Below are 17,586 nucleotides of genomic sequence, written 5' to 3'. Positions count from 1 at the left end.
CTTCTCCTATAGCTTGCATAAATCTTTGTTGGCGCCAAAACACGTTAGAGACAGATCCCCCTAGGTTGTGTGTAAATTGTGTGGTGGCCTCCAACTTTTTCAAATTTAATTCCTTCTCAAAATGCTTTGATTCTTTTATTTTTCTTTCCTTCTTTTATTTTCAAACACTCTGAACTGATGATTTATATCTTACCTCCATTTATCTCTTTCTTTACCATAGTTCGATTGCCTATAATCAAATTCCCTCTCCACGCTTCTACTTAACACTTCACTCAATTAACCAAAACTCCTTACTCATATATTTACCTCTTATAATTCCTAAATCCTTAACATTTATTCCTCCCTTCTTCTAATACCCCACCATCATCGCCTCCTTCATTCTTAACCTTTCTATGGTCTCCCCCAACCCATTTCTTCTCCTCAGAGCATTAAATCTAAATACAATCATGTATGGCGCGCACCTTTCCCGCCACTTTAATAGTAAGTCGTGAACAAAAAGTAATTACATGACGATAATGAATACAGAGGATGAGTGTGTTGAAGGGTGCTTTAGCAGTGTTGATGAAGCAAGAGGTTCTGACGCTGGGAGAGTACCTGGAGCAGAAAAGAAAGATTAGAGTATTCAAAGAAGAAGGATTGTACAATGATTCCTCAGGGGAGTTAAGGAGGCTACTTGAAGAGACTTTGATACTGGAAGATCCTTCTATACCAAAAGCTTTAAAGGAGGGATTTCTTGGCTTAAGGGAACTTACATTTAATTCCTTAGACAATAGTCTTGATATTAACGGAGACAGGAGGAAGTTGTTGGGTATAAATATCGAAAAATTGCTCGAGTGGTCATCGATACTAGGTCAGAACTACTTTAGCTCACCTAGAAATCAGTCGTCTATGTCTTCAGGAAAGAGGTCAAGAAATACCGAATATAATGAGACATTGTCTCCTTCCTTTATTACAGACCAAATTAAGAATATAATTCCAGATTCTGAAAAGGATTCTCTGACCTATCAAGTACAAGACTTTGAGCTCCTACTCCGTAAGCACTTTCCAAGGATTAGGATCTTTCATTCAGGGAGTTATTCAGGATTAAGAACTAGCTTCGACACTATAAAGCCCAAGAAATACTCATTCTGTAATTCTACTTTATACAAGTTTCAAAACCTCCATGCTTGGAATACTCTTCTTTCCAAAATAGGTCCTATTGAGATTCTCTTCTTATTTGTTTGCTGTATTATCTTTAGAATACTTGGTGATCACTCTGAAATTCTCATTCAACAAGCTGGTAGAATGTTAACTAATGACTTCCTGGAAGAGCTTGCTAGACTTTATGAGACAGGGCCAAAAAAGACCAATTCATTTGTATCATCATCTTCTTTAACTCCAATTCTTACAATTGAGGAAAAAGAAGAAGTTAAGCCTTTAGATGAAACTCCAAGACAAGTAAACAAAAGATCAGGAGGAATTATTAAAGATTCAAGACTTTCTAAAATCTACAAAATTGATATTCCATATCGCTCAACATTTCTTTATTGTGATCATTTCTCAAAAAGAGGAGGTCTTCCTTGTTTATCTGTTCTAAGACTTTTACCTCCAAATTTATTAGGAGCAAGAACACTACTTAGATTTATTATTCAAACTGATCATATATTCAAAGATCACAACAGACAAAGTTTGATTGGATTACTTGGAAGTTATGAAATGACAAAATTCTCCCGTGTTAAATGTAAATTGGCTTCTGCTATGATGGAAGAATTCCAAAATTTATTGTTAAATATTAGAAATACGTCTCCAGTTAACTTTCTAGATCAAATATGTCCAATAGAACCAATTAAAGATTCAGATTTACAAAACTTCAATAAATTACCTATTCCTTGTTTTGAAACAAGTTCTACTAGAGTAGTAAATTTTTTAAGATTATACTTGATTAAAGTATTACCAAAGAATATACTTGGTACCTTTAAAAACTTTAAGACTTTTATTAATAAAAAGATCCCAATAATTGTGAATCTTCATATTAGAGAAACTTTTAAGATTCAACATGCAATGAATGGAATTGAGGTTTCAAATTGGGTAAATAGAATACTTGAAGAAAAAAGTTATCAATTTATTAAAGAATCAAAAAATTTAATTAATTCTAATCAAAGATCTAAAAAGGTACCGAATAATAAGACAAGATCTAGTATTAAAAAAAGTTTAATTAGCCTTGGAAAAACATATCTAGCTAGGAACATTTATTTTTTAATAGTATATTTGGTATTTCCAATATTAAGAAGACATTTCTATGCAACAGAAATTGAGGGTAGTAATAAAGTAAGATATTTTAGACATCCAGTTTGGATAAAGATCGTGAGACAAGCTGATAAATGGTATCTAGAAAGTATATTAAAAGGAATTCAGTCAAAAGACTATATAATGAATTTATCTTCAATTCAAGAAATTTCAAAATTAATTGATAAGAACTCTGAGTTTTCTGAAAATATCCCAAAAATAAGATGGGTACCGAAATCTAAAGGTTTAAGACCATTAATAAATTTATCAAAAGTTGGATCTGGACAAATTCTTCAACAAAATCTTGAAAGAGATCACACTTGTGAAGAAAAGAAGAAGATTGGTTTTTGTGATTGTAATTCAGTTTGGACTGGTGGAGATCTTCCAACAAGTTGGATTAATAACAATTACTATTATAACTACTTTAATAGTAATGGTAATAACGGTATTGTAGGAAATAATCATAATTATGGTCATATTAATAATATAGGAGGAAAGAATTTTACATCATTTTCAAGCCAAAATTGTCAGATTATGACACCACCAGGAAGATTAGGAGTGGGATTAGGATTTGGTAATTATAATATAGGAATTGGAATAAATTCAGGATCATCGGTACCTACTACTCCAATTAATAAGGTAATGAGACGTCCTTCAAGTAATAGAATTATAGATATAAGACGTCCATCAACAAATAATATGTTGTTTTATCCTTCCAAGATTTTAAGATCTTTTCTATTAAGAATGACAGGAAAGAATCATCTTGGTGCTTCTCTTGTACAGTTTGGAGATATTTATAAGATTATAAAGAATTGGTGGATAAAGAATAGAAGAGACAAACAACAATTTCAAATGAATGAAGATTTTTATCAAAATCAAGGTAAAAAAATGTCCCATGTAAAGATTTATATTATTAAAGCAGATTTAGTGAACTGTTTTGAAAATATAAATAAGTCCAAGATTTTTGAGTTTTTGGATGTAATTTCTCTTCCAAATGAAATTTCCCTTTTGAGCTTATATTCAAGGGCTTTAAGTAAAACAACAATTATTCCGCCTTTTGATAATATGAATAGAGACTCTTACCAAGATGAGCTTGGGAGATCATGTATTATTACTTCAAAAGGAAAACTAAATATGGTACCTATTTTTGAGAAAGATCATGATGAAGATCAAAAAGTCGTCAAATCAAAAATTAAGAGGATTATAGGACCAGATTTAGATGAACTTCTTTGGAATCTTAAAAATTCTTGTTTATCAAACAAGGATTTGAGTATTTTGGGACAAAAAAAAGCAGAAATCTTTACTTTTTTAAATTCAAGACGTGTGATAAACTGGAAATTAGTCAAGGAGATCATTAAGATCCACCTTAACACAAGCTTTTTTCGACTTAGGACATGTTCAAAGTCTTTAAGACTAATAAAATCTAAACAACTTGGAAATTCTATCAAATTTGGAAAAAGATTTCTAAGCTTATTTAAGCAAGATTTTGGAATTCCACAAGGATCAAGTATTTCTTACATTCTTTGTTGTCTCTATTATAATTTCTTAGATCTAAATCCAGAAATCCAGAATCTTTTGGGACATTCATTTTTTTCCTCCTCTTACATTTCTTTATCATTTCTGAATCCAATTAAACAAGAAAAAGTACAATTACTTGATCCAACTGAAAAAGACTTATTTTCACAACATGATCTTGAGACAGGATTATCCCGTTACCCAGAATTTAAAGAAAATGAGATAAATATTTATAATACTAGTACAAGTAAAAAAAGAAGACTAGAAATATCAGAATATAATATTAATGCTAAAAGTGTTTTACTGCAACCTTCCGAAGAGTTTAATAATAATATCAACAACCAGAATTGCCAAATCCGTGCCAATCTCAAAAGTTATGATCAAGAAAGTCCTTCTCAGAGCAATAAGCAAGAAAGTCTCTTATTGAGATGGGTAGACGATTTTCTTTTTCTCACATCCGATTTGGAGTCCGCCAAAAAGTTCTTAAAGTTACTTTATATACAAAAACTATGGGGATCGAACGTTTCCAAGGACAAAATCAACTCTAACTTTCCTTGGATTGACCACAATAATGAGATCATCATCCTTGAGGAGGATGATGTTTTACTATCTTCGCCTTCCTCTTCCTGTTCATCATCTTGTTCCTCTTCATCTTCCTCTTCATCTTCTTCGTCGTCTTCCTCATCGTCCTCTTCTTCCTTCCCACCTTCGACAGAGTGCACAAGCAGTCCAGTGGAAAAGAGAATAAATACCAACAAAAGTGAAAAGGACTGCCAAAATGAAAAAGAAATGATTAACAAGGCTAAGATAGCCTTAAAACAGTTCCATAAACAAGTATCATGGACAGGAATGAAGTTTTCCAGTGAGTACAGCTATTTGAATTGCATGGTTTCCCCATGGAAGAATTTGGAATTCATATGTGTTATGGATACTGTAACCTTGACAACTAAGCACCAATTTACAAGTAATTATTCAAATTTTCACAGGTTTAAGTCGACGACGATATCTGAAAACCTTCAAAAGTCAAATTATATGTGGTCTGTTTTGGGTATAAAATTAATAAGATACTTTGATTTTAGAATCAAGAATGGATTGCTATATGATTGTAAAATCAATTCTTTATTTACGGTAAGTTTTAAATATAATTCAACAAATAACCAACCAATTAATTAATTAATTAATTTTCATTCTTGTTTATTATGAAAATTCTTTTCTTTATCATATAGATTTACACAAATATAGTGATTGTTGTATATATTGGTATACTAAAACTGCTTTCAACCTTTAAAAGAATTAAGAAAATACACCAAGGGTTTATTAATCCCAGATTCTTAGTCAAAGTTTTGGAGTGGATTTCAAACGCATGTTGCTACAATATTTATTCGTATAAAAAGCAACTTCCTAATAAATACCAATGGAATTTGCTAATTAAATGTGCTGTGTATGATTCAATTATTACTTGCCTTAATTCACGTTATAAATCACTTGGAATTGATGATTTCTTTATATCTTATAGAATAAAGTACCAACAGTATTCCTCAATACTAAATAAGAAATTCAACATATATCCAAGAAGCTCATTATCAATAATTAAAGAGCATTATCTTGACCTTCCAAAATTGTATAGAATAAAGAAAAAAGGCTGAGTTACTTCAAAAAGAAATAAATATGGCCATAAGTTTTGTTGTTATTTTGTTAATCGTGTATATTATTAATTACTTCAAATGTGGATAAGTTAATTAAAAGAAAAGCTTAGAATTCCAATATATAAGAAAGAAGCCATATCAAGATGAATAAAATATAAACAATAAACAAAAAGAAAAAAGAAGTGGGAATTTACCTCTTTCTGAATCTTTTCTTTTTTCCAGTATCCTTCTTCAAATTTCGAAGATGTTTTTTGATCCTACTCAATTTCATATTTGCTGTTTCATTTTTCTTATTGATACCTCTCTTCTTAACTACCATCATCATTGGTTTATTTCTTGATTTGACTTCATTTGGAATACTTTGTTTCTTACTCAAAGATTCTGTAAAATGAAAAAAATAAAGTAAAGTTTGTTTACAAGTTTGTTAATTTTTAAAGTGTTCCAAGAGTTTTGTGGTTTTTTTTTCTCTTTTAAAAGTTTAGTGCATGAGTTTGAAATTTATTGTTAATATCTAAATAAGCCCTTTTTACTCCTCCAAACCATTTAGATGAATTTTTTTTAGATTGTGGATAATTATTAAAAGTTTGTACTTGATATATTGAATGTCTCTAACCACATAAAAGTTTCTAGTGATAGAATTGATCAACTATTCAAATAACGAATTACTTTGGCATTAGACTCAACAACCTTTTACATAGTCACTAGTAACTAATAGATGTAGTAACTAGCCGGCTTTGCATGCCATAATTTACTTTATCCACTCAATTGTTTGGAGGAGGAAAAAGAAAGAAATAAAGACTATTTGCTTTAAATTCTTCTCTGAATTCCTTATAAATAACTGAACCACATGCACAAAAAAAAAAAACAAAACAATTGGACCATAAGAATCAAGAAAAACTTACCTCTAATTCTCCTTTCTTTAAATGTCTCTCTGTCCTGCCTTCCCTTCATAATAGATTGAACCCTTTGTTGTTTACTCAACTTCTTTCTACCCATGTTACGAGTAATCTCATCTCTAATATCTCTACTAATATCGTAATCTGTGGAATCATTAGAGTCTGAATCATTTTCACTTTCACTTTCTGAAGTATTATCCTCTTCACTAATTCCTGAACCAAAACCTTCATCTGATGATGCTGTAGAAAAGTCTAACTGCTCATTTTTCGGACCTTTAGATGCTCCAACAGCCTTTGCTGCTTCTACTCTTGTTTTAAGTTTTTTAATCAATTTGAAGTCATCCTGATCTAAAATCTTATCAAAAACTATATTATTACTTTCCATTATATTTTCTGGAGACTTGGAAACCTTAATTGAAGTAGAATCTTCAATATCAGAGCCAATATCTGATTCATCAGAGTCCTCAAAATCATCTTCATTAGAAGAGGCGAGTTCTTCCATATCAACTTGACTTAATTCATCAATTTCCTCAAGATCAATGCCATCTACATCATCATCATCATGGTCATGATCGGTATCTTGATCCACTTGGTAATCATAATCTTCAACAGATTGGCAAGATTCAGACTCAGTATCTTTCTTTGATTTATTCTTCCTATTATTATACTTAATAAGCAAATCAGCTCCAGAAATAGTTTGATCAATCTTTTTATAACCATAAGCAAAACTATTTTCATCTTGATTCTCATCCTTCATATTCATTGCAGCATCCTTGCTCATTAAAGAACGATGAAGCATACTTGGCATAATTTCCCTATAGAGATTAACCAAACTCTTTGCTGCGATTGATACTCCTTTATCATTCATCTTTCTAAAGTTAGCCAAATCCAAGAGCTTATCCTTATCCATAACCAAAGGTACTCTCTGACAAATTTCTCGAATAGTATTCAAACCAACCACAATAACTTCAGGCCTACAACATTCATTAACAAAATTATCCATAAGTAACTTGATAGTTGAAGAAAGTTCTTGTGGAGGTATTAATTCGTGACAAGCTTGTGCCAAAAAAGCCAAAACATTTGTAACATTTTTATTATTTGGAGATAAATATCTGCCAAGATATGAATAGTAATTGATAAGAATCAGACGATGACGTTCAATTAAACGAGAAATAAGACCAATAAGTGTCATTCTAACCTCAAAAGGATCAGTATGTGAAGCAACTCTATGGAATAATTCTTCTGCAAATTCTTGTGGACAATGTATTAAATCAATACATTGGTTACTTTTAATTAAAGAGTTGTTTTCAGTCTTATTCTTTTTTTGTTTTTCCAATTTCTTCATTGCTTGCTTAGCCTTTTCCATTTTCTTCTTTTTACTATTAGAACTGATTCCGATTAAAGCAGATTTCATAGCCTTTGCTGCTTCTGCTGCCAATTCTCTCTTTTCATCTTCATCTTCTATATCATTCTCCAATTCTTCCATTGAACAATTCCTTCCCAAAAGAAATCTCGCTGCAGTTGAAGCTACTTTTGGTGAAGTTGAACCCACACAACACTTAGCTATAATATTCACAGCTTGAGCATCATTCCAAACATGTTGCCTATAAACATCAATAATAATAGCCATTGAACGTAAAACATCTTTTGGATCTGCAATTCTTTCTCTTAAAAATGACATGACTGTAGAATTAAATTTTTTCAAGTCATATCCCATAGATATATTATAACTTTTTAATTGTTTTAGAGTTTGATCTGAAGTGTTATCATTCCCAGTTTCGCCGAAGTAACTAAATGTTGTTTCTGAAATTGAAAATGATGTACCAATTTGTTTACTCTTTAATATACTCTTTGACCTGTTCTTTGCGCTCGTTTTCTTACCAGTTTTCTTGATATTGGCATTGACTATACTTGAAACTATATGTTTCAATAACTTTGATCTTAAAATTTTATCAGGAAGACGCATTAAATCAAACCATAGAGGCAATAAATATACAATGTCAATAATTTTTTGATTTGAAAGTAAAATTAATGAAGTTGCCATTGAAACTCGCATATCTGAAGTCATTAAACTAGAGTTATTCTTTAATTCATCAAGAAGTTTCTCAATAAACTTGTTACATACTCCATATTTATAGTAATATGGGCAAGTCTGAGCAATAAATATCATTAACTGAAATATTTCTTTGGGAATATTTTGCGGATTTAATCTAAATACATCCAATGTTGAATAAAAATGCTGTAATTGTAGCTCAAAATCTGATAAATAAGCCCCTGGATCCCTCTTTATCCTGTCTTGTAGTTGGGGTAAAGAATAAACTTCTGCTGTAGAGTCCATCTTCACAATTCTATCAATATTCTTTTAAATTTTTCACCTGTTTCAACTTTAATCAACCTTAACTTTCACTATATAACCGTTGGACTACAATACCAACTGGAAATATAGTTAAAAAAAAAGACTTCCAACCTAACTTAATTTACCTGAGTTTGCGCCTTAGTACAAAATGTTAAATTTGAATTTTTATTCGTCTGCTTTTAATTGAAAAACTGTAATTAATCACATGCCCGCCTGAGTTTTTTTACCTATACCGTTATTACTGTCAAATTTTGTAGAATTGCGTGTTAATGGCATGACTTTGGCGCCTAAAATAAATAAATTCAATTTTGACTAGAAAAAAAGCTTGGAGATTCTTTAAAGAACTTTATTTGTTTCAGAGGTTGGAAGGCTTATATTCTAGTATTTATATGCACTGTGTTTGTGATGAATGACGTTTTACTAGGATACTTGGAAAAACCAAGGACGCCCTTAGTTTTAGATTCCAGGTATTTTCCTTCAAAATTCGGGGGAAAGCCTGCTTGGCTTAACCCTCAAAACCTTCCTCAGTATAGAGATTTACAATGCAATAGTTGCGGAACAAGAATGAGATTTTTGTTGCAGGTTTATGCGCCTCAGGATGACAGAGAAGATTTATTTCATAGAAGTATTTTTTTATTTATTTGTACAAATTGTACTTGTAGTGTTCAGGCATTCCGTTGCCAGCTTCCTCGAATGAATGACTATTATGACTATAATCCAGCCCCAACCTCTTTTCTATTTGAAGATGTTAACCCAGAGGAGACTATTTTAGAGCTTAAAGAATTGAAATTCAATAATATTTGCAATACTTGCGGGTTACCTTTATCTACTGAGTCTAAATGTCAACAATCTAATACTCATGATAAGTGTAATGCAATCGATTCTGGAGCTGGTAAAGTAATTTTAGATGAGTTTAGCTTAGATATCGAAATATGCTCAACTGACGAGGAAGATGAAGATGACGATCAAGAAGAAACTCAAGACGATAACTTTGAAAATGATCCCGACGAAGAAATGACACCCATAACCGGTGAAAATGATTTGGGTCTTGAAGAATTACCTGATCAACTTGACAACATTAATAATGAACCTTACAATATATTAGAAAGAGAACAAAGGATTAATTGTGAGAAGAAACATTTTGAAAGTGTTAATAAACAAAATATAGATCCCAAGTCATCAGAATACAAGCTTTTTCAAGACTATAAGGAAAAGTTTTCTGAAAATATTGGTAAGTTCTACAACCTATCTAGTTAACACTCTAATAATACTTTATTTTCTCTTTAGATAATGTTTTGGATGATTCTGAGATGAAGGCATTCGGAAAAATATCAAACTCGAACACAGAAAAAGATGTCCTTTTCGACAAGTTCATAAACAATTCAAGAAAGTATCCTGGCCATATTATTAGATATAGCCACAACGGATCACCCTTATGGATTTCTGATAAAAATATCCCCTCAGAGACTCCTCAAAAATGCCCTCTCTGCAATTCAAACCGGGTTTTTGAATTCCAAATCCAGCCTGAGGCTATTGTTCTAGGAAATCTCCCAAGCAAAGTTGAATTTGGAGTCATTGCAATATTCACATGCTCCAAAAACTGCCGAATTGATTATTATGCTCCAGAATGTGTTCTAATTCAAAACAATCCTTATTAATCAAGGCGGGAATGATTCCCGCTCAAAAAGTGCTCGATTTTGGGTATAATAATAAAGCCCAAAAGTAATATTTACCTAGTGTTTGCAATATATTTATGTATAAACATATAATTTTAAAATTTAGACAGGTTATTAAGTGTTCAAATAAATAATTAATTTGGGGTCTATTTTAAATAAGAGGGGGGGGAGGGAACTGGACAACTGATATTATTTAACCTTATTGAATTTAAGGTTTGCTTTAGGTACTGTCCAAATAATTCTTGCAAGGACTATTCGTAATACCAAGGAGAAGGGCAAGGGGTCTTGAATTAAAAAAGAACTTGGGTTAGCAAAATTAGGTATTCACACAAATTTTAGGTCAGAAAGAGGGAATATATTTTATATTTGTGACTATATTATAAAAAAGAAATATAACAGTTAAATCATGGGTTTGGCACTATCGAGAATATGGAATAGATTGTTTGGGAAGAAGGAAATGAGAATTCTAATGGTTGGATTAGATGCTGCAGGGAAAACAACCATTTTATATAAACTTAAATTAGGAGAAGTAGTAACTACAATCCCAACTATTGGATTTAATGTTGAAACTGTTGAATATAAAAATATATCTTTCACTGTTTGGGATGTTGGTGGTCAAGACAAAATTAGGCCTCTTTGGAGACATTACTATACAAATACTGACGGAATAATATTTGTGGTTGATAGTAATGATAGGGAAAGAATAAATGATTCCAGGGATGAGCTTATGAGAATGCTCGGAGAGGATGAACTTAGAGATGCTACTCTCTTGGTTCTAGCAAACAAGCAAGACCTTCCTAATGCTATGAGTGTTACAGAAGTCACTGAAAAGCTACAGTTAAGCTCTTTAAGACATAGAAGTTGGTTTATCCAGTCAACTTGTGCCACAGCAGGTGATGGATTATACGAAGGTCTTGATTGGCTCGCAAGAAACCTTGAGAAGGCCGCTTCCTAACTGTTTCTATTACCTATTTAGAATTTTTGTAATCTGTTTTACGTCTTTCATTTAATTTATATTATTTGATATCTTCGATTCCTGTTCTAATTGTGAAAATTCTGTCTCCTAAATCTTTTAAATATATTTTGTATGAACTGATTCTACTCTATATTAACCTATTTTAAGTCTTAAGTAAAATTCAAGTACACAGATTTTAAAGAAAAAAGAGATCATTCAAAAATGAAATCAATTTAGTGGATTGAAGTTCTTTTGAAATTATAAAACTATTAAGATATTTTTAATGTTTTATTTATTCAATTATTAATGGAAAATTATTCTCCAAGAATGACTATTTCAATGTGGGGTTTATTTAAAATGGCGGGAATATGTCAATCAGTGTAGAAATTTACATTTTGTCAGACCAAAATAGGGCGGAAGGAATTGAGAGAAAACAGGTTAGAAAAATAACCAAGTAAAAAAACGCTCAGATTTGGTTAGAAGCATGGATTCTCTGATACCTATTATAAACGAACTTCATGATATTCTGACTATTTTAAAAGAGGGCTCAGGAGGCTGCAATGTTTCAAATGAATTAAACTTAGACCTACCTGAAATAGCAGTAGTAGGCTCTCAATCAGTAGGGAAAACTTCACTTTTGGAATACATTATAGGTAAGTTTCTGACAAATTATATTAAATTTATAATAATTCTTATGATTACTATTTTCGTTGTTTATTAATGCACTTATGACCTATTAGGCCGTCATTTTCTGCCAAGAGGACAAGGAATAGTCACTAGGAGGCCACTTATTTTGCAACTTCAGCAAATTAAGCAAGAAAATAGAGATGACTACGCAGAGTTTGGCCATAAAAAGGGGCTGAAATTTACAGATTTCGAAAAAGTCAAAGAAGAAATTCTGATTGAGACCAATAGATTGATAGGAGAAAATAAGAATGTTTCAGAAGTTCCGATATTACTGAGAATCTTCTCAAAGAAGGCAATTAATTTGACTTTGGTGGACCTACCAGGATTGACAAAAGTACCAATTGAGGACCAACCTTTTGATATAGAAACTCAAATTAGGAAGATTGTTTTGTCATATATAAGACGTCCAAGCTGTTTAATTTTGGCAATTACAGCTGCAAACACTGATATTGCAAATTCTGATAGCTTAAATATTGCAAGAGAGGTGGATCCTGAAGGTATCAGAACAATAGGTGTTTTAAGTAAACTGGACACAGTAGAAAATTACTCAACAACACTACAAGTACTAAGTAATCAATCATATCCTTTAAATAGGGGGTATGTAGCAGTTATGTGCAGAGATTCCAGACAAAAAGCAGGAGGTCCAAGATCTTTGAGAGCTTCTTTGAATGATGAAAAGTCTTTTTTCGAAAACAACTCAAAACTGAAGTCTTATCAGTCTCGCTGTGGAACTTACAACTTAGTAAATATTCTCCAAAAGGAGTTTCTGGATCACATTCTTAAGTTGCTTCCACAGATTAAGAACCATTCAAAAAAGCTTATAGATCTTAAACAAATGGAGCTAATTAATTATGGTGATTTTTCTCAATCTGATATAATGGATGAAATAGGTAAGTAAATATAATGAAATACTTCAATTACAATATAATATATTGCTTTCTTATTTAGATGGAATTAGTGCCTTAACTAACAAAGCTTTATTCATTGGAGGAGAAAGTATAGGCCTTGATGGATCCTATATGATAAAAAACAAAGGAGCTATGATACTAAACTGCTTTTCAAAGTTTTCAAGAAAGTTCCAAAATATGATTGATGGACAAGCATCCTATCAAACTGGCCTAATGAAGCTTTCAGGAGGTGCAAGACTGAATTATGTATTTCATAACTGGTTTGGAAACACTCTTTTCAACTTTGATCCTTTGGATGGTCTATCAGATACTGAAATTAGAACAGCAATAAAAAATTCAACAGGAACAAAATCGTCTTTATTTGTATCTGAAGGCGCATTTGAAGTTCTTGCAAGGATCCAAATAAAAAAGTTACTTAGGCCTTCTCTTACTTGCGTAGAACAAGTCTATGATGAACTTAAAAGATTAGTTGAGCAATGTTCTTTACCGGAGCTTAATCGATACTCTAATTTGAAGAATAATATGATTTCAGTAGTCAATCATGTCCTAGAAGAATGCCTTGGACCAACTAACAGAGCTGTGATTGACCTTATAAATATGGAATTGGCCTATATAAATACAAACCATCCAGACTTTATTGGAGGTGCGTCAGCCCTAACTTCTATTTTTGAAAAGGAAAAAGCCTTTTTAACTGAAGGTTTGACTAGAAATAACTCAAATGATAGGTCCAACAAACAAGTACAAGACTCTATTATTCTTGATTCTGATTCAGTCCCGATGACTCCTTCAGGAAAAAGTAGAATTATTTTGAATGATTTCTTTAATGATCAACATGAGTCTCGTAAATCACAATATGTTTCCACAGAATATAACGAGACAGAAAATATTTCAACCTACCAAAATTACAAAGTTATCGAAACTCACCAAATAAGCTCTGTTTCCAAACCAATAAAAAGCATCAACGAAAACTCACCAGTTTTCCCAACCAACCGTTCAACAACTTCTTCCATTGACATTTTTAGCCCAGTTAAGAAAATACAAGGCCACAATCCCGCCAAAACTGTGCATGCAGGGGTATTTGGCGCCAATTTGGCAGAGAATGAGAAGAATTATTCAGGAAGGTTTGGGGGAAAGATGGGATTGCCATTGGTTCCAGAAACAATAGCAACATCTGGGGATCCTTCAGAACGGGAAAAGATTGAGTCAGATGTGATAAAATTTTTCATTGTGTCATACTTTAACATTGTGCGTAAGAACGTAGCAGACTCAGTTCCCAAGGCAATCATGTATTTTATGGTGAATGCTGCTAAAGAAGCAATTCAGAGAGAGTTGGTAGCAAAACTCTATAGAGAGGAGATTTTTGACGACCTTCTTCAAGAAGAAAAAGGGATAGTGGAAAAAAGGCAGCAATGCCATCGAAATATAAATAAGCTGAGCAATATAACTAAGCAGCTTGAGACATTAATATCAAACTTTAACTTATAATAGATTATCACATAGCTTAATTTCCTACTTATATCATCTATCTTTTTGTTTTTGCGAATTCAAATATTGCAGATAGTATTTTGCTTCGGCTTGAATGTTGAAATAATGTCAATCATGTTTGTTAAATTACTAATCAAAACAGCCTTTAAGAGAAGTTTTAGCTTTATATTACTTTCCTCCTTCTAATGCTTCCACAAATTCTTTGCAGTAGTATTCTATTTGTTCTAAATTCATCGATCTGACCTTGGATTCATGAAGTTGTTTGAATTTATCCATATACCTAAAAATATCATGCAAACAAAAAATAAGGGCAATCCCAGAATGAAAATTCAATAGATTCATTTAATTCACTTACGAAGAAAGATCTACTTTGTTATTCACCATTTCATCTTCAATAGAACTTTCTAGCAAAGGGTAGAAATTCTCCCCCTCTTCCAAAATCACATTTAAACTCTCTTTGTCTAACTGAGTCTCAGTCTCCATTTCCTGATTCTCAGAAATATTCCCTTTCATAACAGAATCTGAATTTTCCATCTTATCTTAATTTTTTCTCTGGAAATATTCGTATATATAATTATTATATGCCGTGGCCAAGTACCAAAAAAAATGTTTTGGCGGGAAATCTTGCATTTCCAGTTGTAAAGTTAAAGAATAAATAAAAGAAAGTTTTGAAAGCAATGAATTTAAAAATAAATAGTTTGTTGAAAAGAAGACCAAATGATTAGCTAACTATATTTTTTATTTTTAAAGAATCAAGAACTAACTGGATCTTGTCTAAAATTATTTTGTTTAAAAAAACACTTTTTGGAGTATTTAGGTAACTAGAACAGCATTCTGCGATTTCAGAAACACTTACAGAATTGCTCATCATAATCTTTTCAAGAGTAAGGGGAGATCTCCTTAGAGACTTTAGAATGAGTTCCAAGGAAATAGTATCTTCATTAATAATATTCTTATAATCAAAAGTGTATCTTTTAGATTCAATACTTTTAATATTAGGATTCGATAGATCTGTAAGCTCTGAAAGATCTTCAGTTAAAAGATACCGCCTTATTCCTTCCAATAAAGCTATTTGTTGATTACTTGAAGTATTTGTTGATGATTTTAATCCGCATGCTTTTAGTATATTTTTCAATTCCCCTTGAGAAATTGCTTTAAAATTAACTCTGAAGAAAGAACCATTCAATAGATGAAGGCTCTCCTTTTCTAAGTACATATTTTTCTTAGAAATTATGTATTTAGGCTTCTCATATTCTCATCCTCCTTTTTTATATTTCAATTTTTATCCAGAAATAACTACTTAGAATTTTTTTCTATCCTCGTAATTTTGTGTGGTAATGGCGGCAAACATGGGATAACATGTTAAAGTTAAAAAAAGGTACCGAATAATTAAAATATTTGATTAAAACAAACAGAAGAAAAGATAAAGGAAGAAACCAGAATTAATTGAGTTTTAGACTAAATTAGTTGTAGAAAAGGTAATAAAATGGTTATAAGCAACGAATAGCTACAAATTAGAGGATGAGCTGAGCTGCTCCATTAACTCTCTATTTTCAGACTTTAGCTTCTCAAGTAACCCCTCCATTTCCTGAATTGCTTGTCTTTTTTCATCCTTAATTAGCTTAAGTTGCTTATTCTTTTCATCGCAAATATTATTAAGTTTAAGTTGCCAATCATTAAGTTCAGCATTAAGTCGAAGAATCTTATCTTCTAGAAGCTTGTTTTTCTTCTCGAGATTTGAGTTCGATTCTTTAAGCTGAGTAATTAATGACCCAGTTTCAATTTTGTTGCTAAGTTCTTTTGCTTGAAGCTCAGCAAGATGCTGTTTTGCCTTTTCATACAAGATTGTTCTTTCCTGAGCAATAATCTTCCAGTCTACATTCTCTTTGCTGTTTGAATCTGATGTTGATGACAAATTCGGAAAGCAATTCTTGTCATCATTTTGTTCATTTTTTGGTTCCATTTCTGGTAAATCAACCTTAGTAAGAGTCTTTTCGGCTCTCTTGTATTCAGAATTGGTTTTTTTCACCTCTTCATGCTTTAGCTTCTTATATTTAAATGTGCATAGGAAACAAAACAGTCTTCCATCAAGCTTTTTCCTGGCCTCCTCTCCCCTATCAAAAGCACAACTTTTCCTACACATATCGCATGGAAGAGGCTCACCAAATTGTTCTCTTGAAGAGGAGCATCTATCACATAATAGATGGGAGTTCCAAGCTGACCAACAGTCACAAAAGTGGCAGCGCACTGGAATTGTGTTATATTTACAAAGATTCTTACAACAATCCATACAAATCTCTTTGTTAAACACTTTGAAAGCTTTCTTCAAAATCCTATGCTGAAGGAACTCAATTCTACAGTAGGTACATTCTTTCTTAGAGCTGTTACCGCCTGAGGAATTTGAGAGTGATTTATAGCACTCCTTACATAATGGAGTAATTTTGTCCCTCCACTTTTCTTTCTGGCAATCATAACAGAGCTTTTTCTTGTTTAAGATATCAATTTTTGTCCAAATCGAGTCCTTCCCAGTTGTATGGAAAACAGATAATCCACCACTCCCATCTTTAGGCCCTTTACTTATTCTAACCCCTGATTCAACCTCTTGCATACTTAATTTACCCACTTGAGAGCTTGGAACACTCTGTTGAGGCGGACCTCCTGGTCCCTCTTCAAGTCTAATCTGCTTTCTTATATCATTTTCCCTTGAAATAATACCGGGATCTCTTCTGTATGTTTCTGCATGTAAGTTTTGAATTAAATCATTTCCTATATTTCTTCTTTCTCCATTTGATCTGTCCCATTTATCACTTCCATTTGAGAACTTTGATTCTCTTACACCTTCCATAGTCCCACCGTGATGTTCAAATCTTTGAGCAGGATATGAGTAATAATCTTCTGGATAGTGTCTGCCATCCATATTATGCCCATAATCGGGTGGATACCCACCTTCAAAGTCCCTACGCATCCTCATGTGATAGTAGTCATTTCTATATCCTTCAGGTATTCCGTATGGAACTGAACGTGGCATATCATAGTATTCTCTATATGTCATCTGATCTCTCGACATTTCTACTTAGATTTATAAATAATTATCGATTTTCAGTATGCAATAGGAAACTTTAATACTGTAATTAGAGCAAATTTTGTCCTACCTTAATTAAATGCTAGGAAAAACGGCAAAACAACTTATTTGTGTT

General features: G+C 32.0%; 7 protein-coding genes across 7 annotated transcripts; 4 read left to right on the top strand and 3 right to left on the bottom strand.

The window, feature by feature from the left end:
- Positions 1-528: 528 nt before the first annotated feature.
- Positions 529-4,953, top strand: cgd2_3440 (telomerase, reverse transcriptase; the record flags this gene model as incomplete). Its single annotated transcript, XM_626531.1, has 1 exon — positions 529-4,953. The coding sequence occupies one exon, from the start codon at positions 529-531 to the stop codon at positions 4,951-4,953; it is 4,425 nt and encodes a 1,474-aa protein (XP_626531.1).
- Positions 4,954-6,254: 1,301 nt separating this feature from the next.
- cgd2_3430 (SDA1-like protein) lies at positions 6,255-8,660 on the bottom strand (the record flags this gene model as incomplete). Its single annotated transcript, XM_626530.1, has 1 exon — positions 6,255-8,660. The coding sequence occupies one exon, from the start codon at positions 8,658-8,660 to the stop codon at positions 6,255-6,257; it is 2,406 nt and encodes an 801-aa protein (XP_626530.1).
- A 423-nt stretch (positions 8,661-9,083) lies between these two features.
- cgd2_3420 (programmed cell death 2, putative) lies at positions 9,084-10,336 on the top strand (the record flags this gene model as incomplete). Its single annotated transcript, XM_001388199.1, has 2 exons — positions 9,084-9,762; positions 10,026-10,336. 2 exons carry the CDS (start codon positions 9,084-9,086, stop codon positions 10,334-10,336), a joined length of 990 nt encoding a protein of 329 aa, XP_001388236.1.
- Positions 10,337-10,760: 424 nt separating this feature from the next.
- On the top strand, positions 10,761-11,309 carry cgd2_3410 (ARF1/2 like small GTpase, putative; the record flags this gene model as incomplete). The annotated part of the gene is made up of 1 exon (XM_001388198.1): positions 10,761-11,309. The coding sequence occupies one exon, from the start codon at positions 10,761-10,763 to the stop codon at positions 11,307-11,309; it is 549 nt and encodes a 182-aa protein (XP_001388235.1).
- A 484-nt stretch (positions 11,310-11,793) lies between these two features.
- On the top strand, positions 11,794-14,389 carry cgd2_3400 (dynamin-related protein, putative; the record flags this gene model as incomplete). Its single annotated transcript, XM_001388197.1, has 3 exons — positions 11,794-11,962; positions 12,050-12,868; positions 13,023-14,389. Coding segments are annotated over 3 exons (2,355 nt in total), but the record flags the coding sequence as incomplete, so codon positions are not given.
- A 721-nt stretch (positions 14,390-15,110) lies between these two features.
- On the bottom strand, positions 15,111-15,605 carry cgd2_3390 (hypothetical protein; the record flags this gene model as incomplete). The annotated part of the gene is made up of 1 exon (XM_626529.1): positions 15,111-15,605. One exon carries the CDS (start codon positions 15,603-15,605, stop codon positions 15,111-15,113), a length of 495 nt encoding a protein of 164 aa, XP_626529.1.
- A 291-nt stretch (positions 15,606-15,896) lies between these two features.
- Positions 15,897-17,456, bottom strand: cgd2_3380 (conserved hypothetical protein; the record flags this gene model as incomplete). The annotated part of the gene is made up of 1 exon (XM_626528.1): positions 15,897-17,456. The coding sequence occupies one exon, from the start codon at positions 17,454-17,456 to the stop codon at positions 15,897-15,899; it is 1,560 nt and encodes a 519-aa protein (XP_626528.1).
- Positions 17,457-17,586: the final 130 nt, after the last annotated feature.

The sequence above is a fragment of the Cryptosporidium parvum genome, chromosome 2 (genome assembly GCF_000165345.1).
Source record: "Cryptosporidium parvum Iowa II chromosome 2, whole genome shotgun sequence".
NCBI classification, from domain to species: domain Eukaryota; phylum Apicomplexa; class Conoidasida; order Eucoccidiorida; family Cryptosporidiidae; genus Cryptosporidium; species Cryptosporidium parvum.
This window is presented reverse-complemented; position numbering and strand designations above follow the sequence as displayed.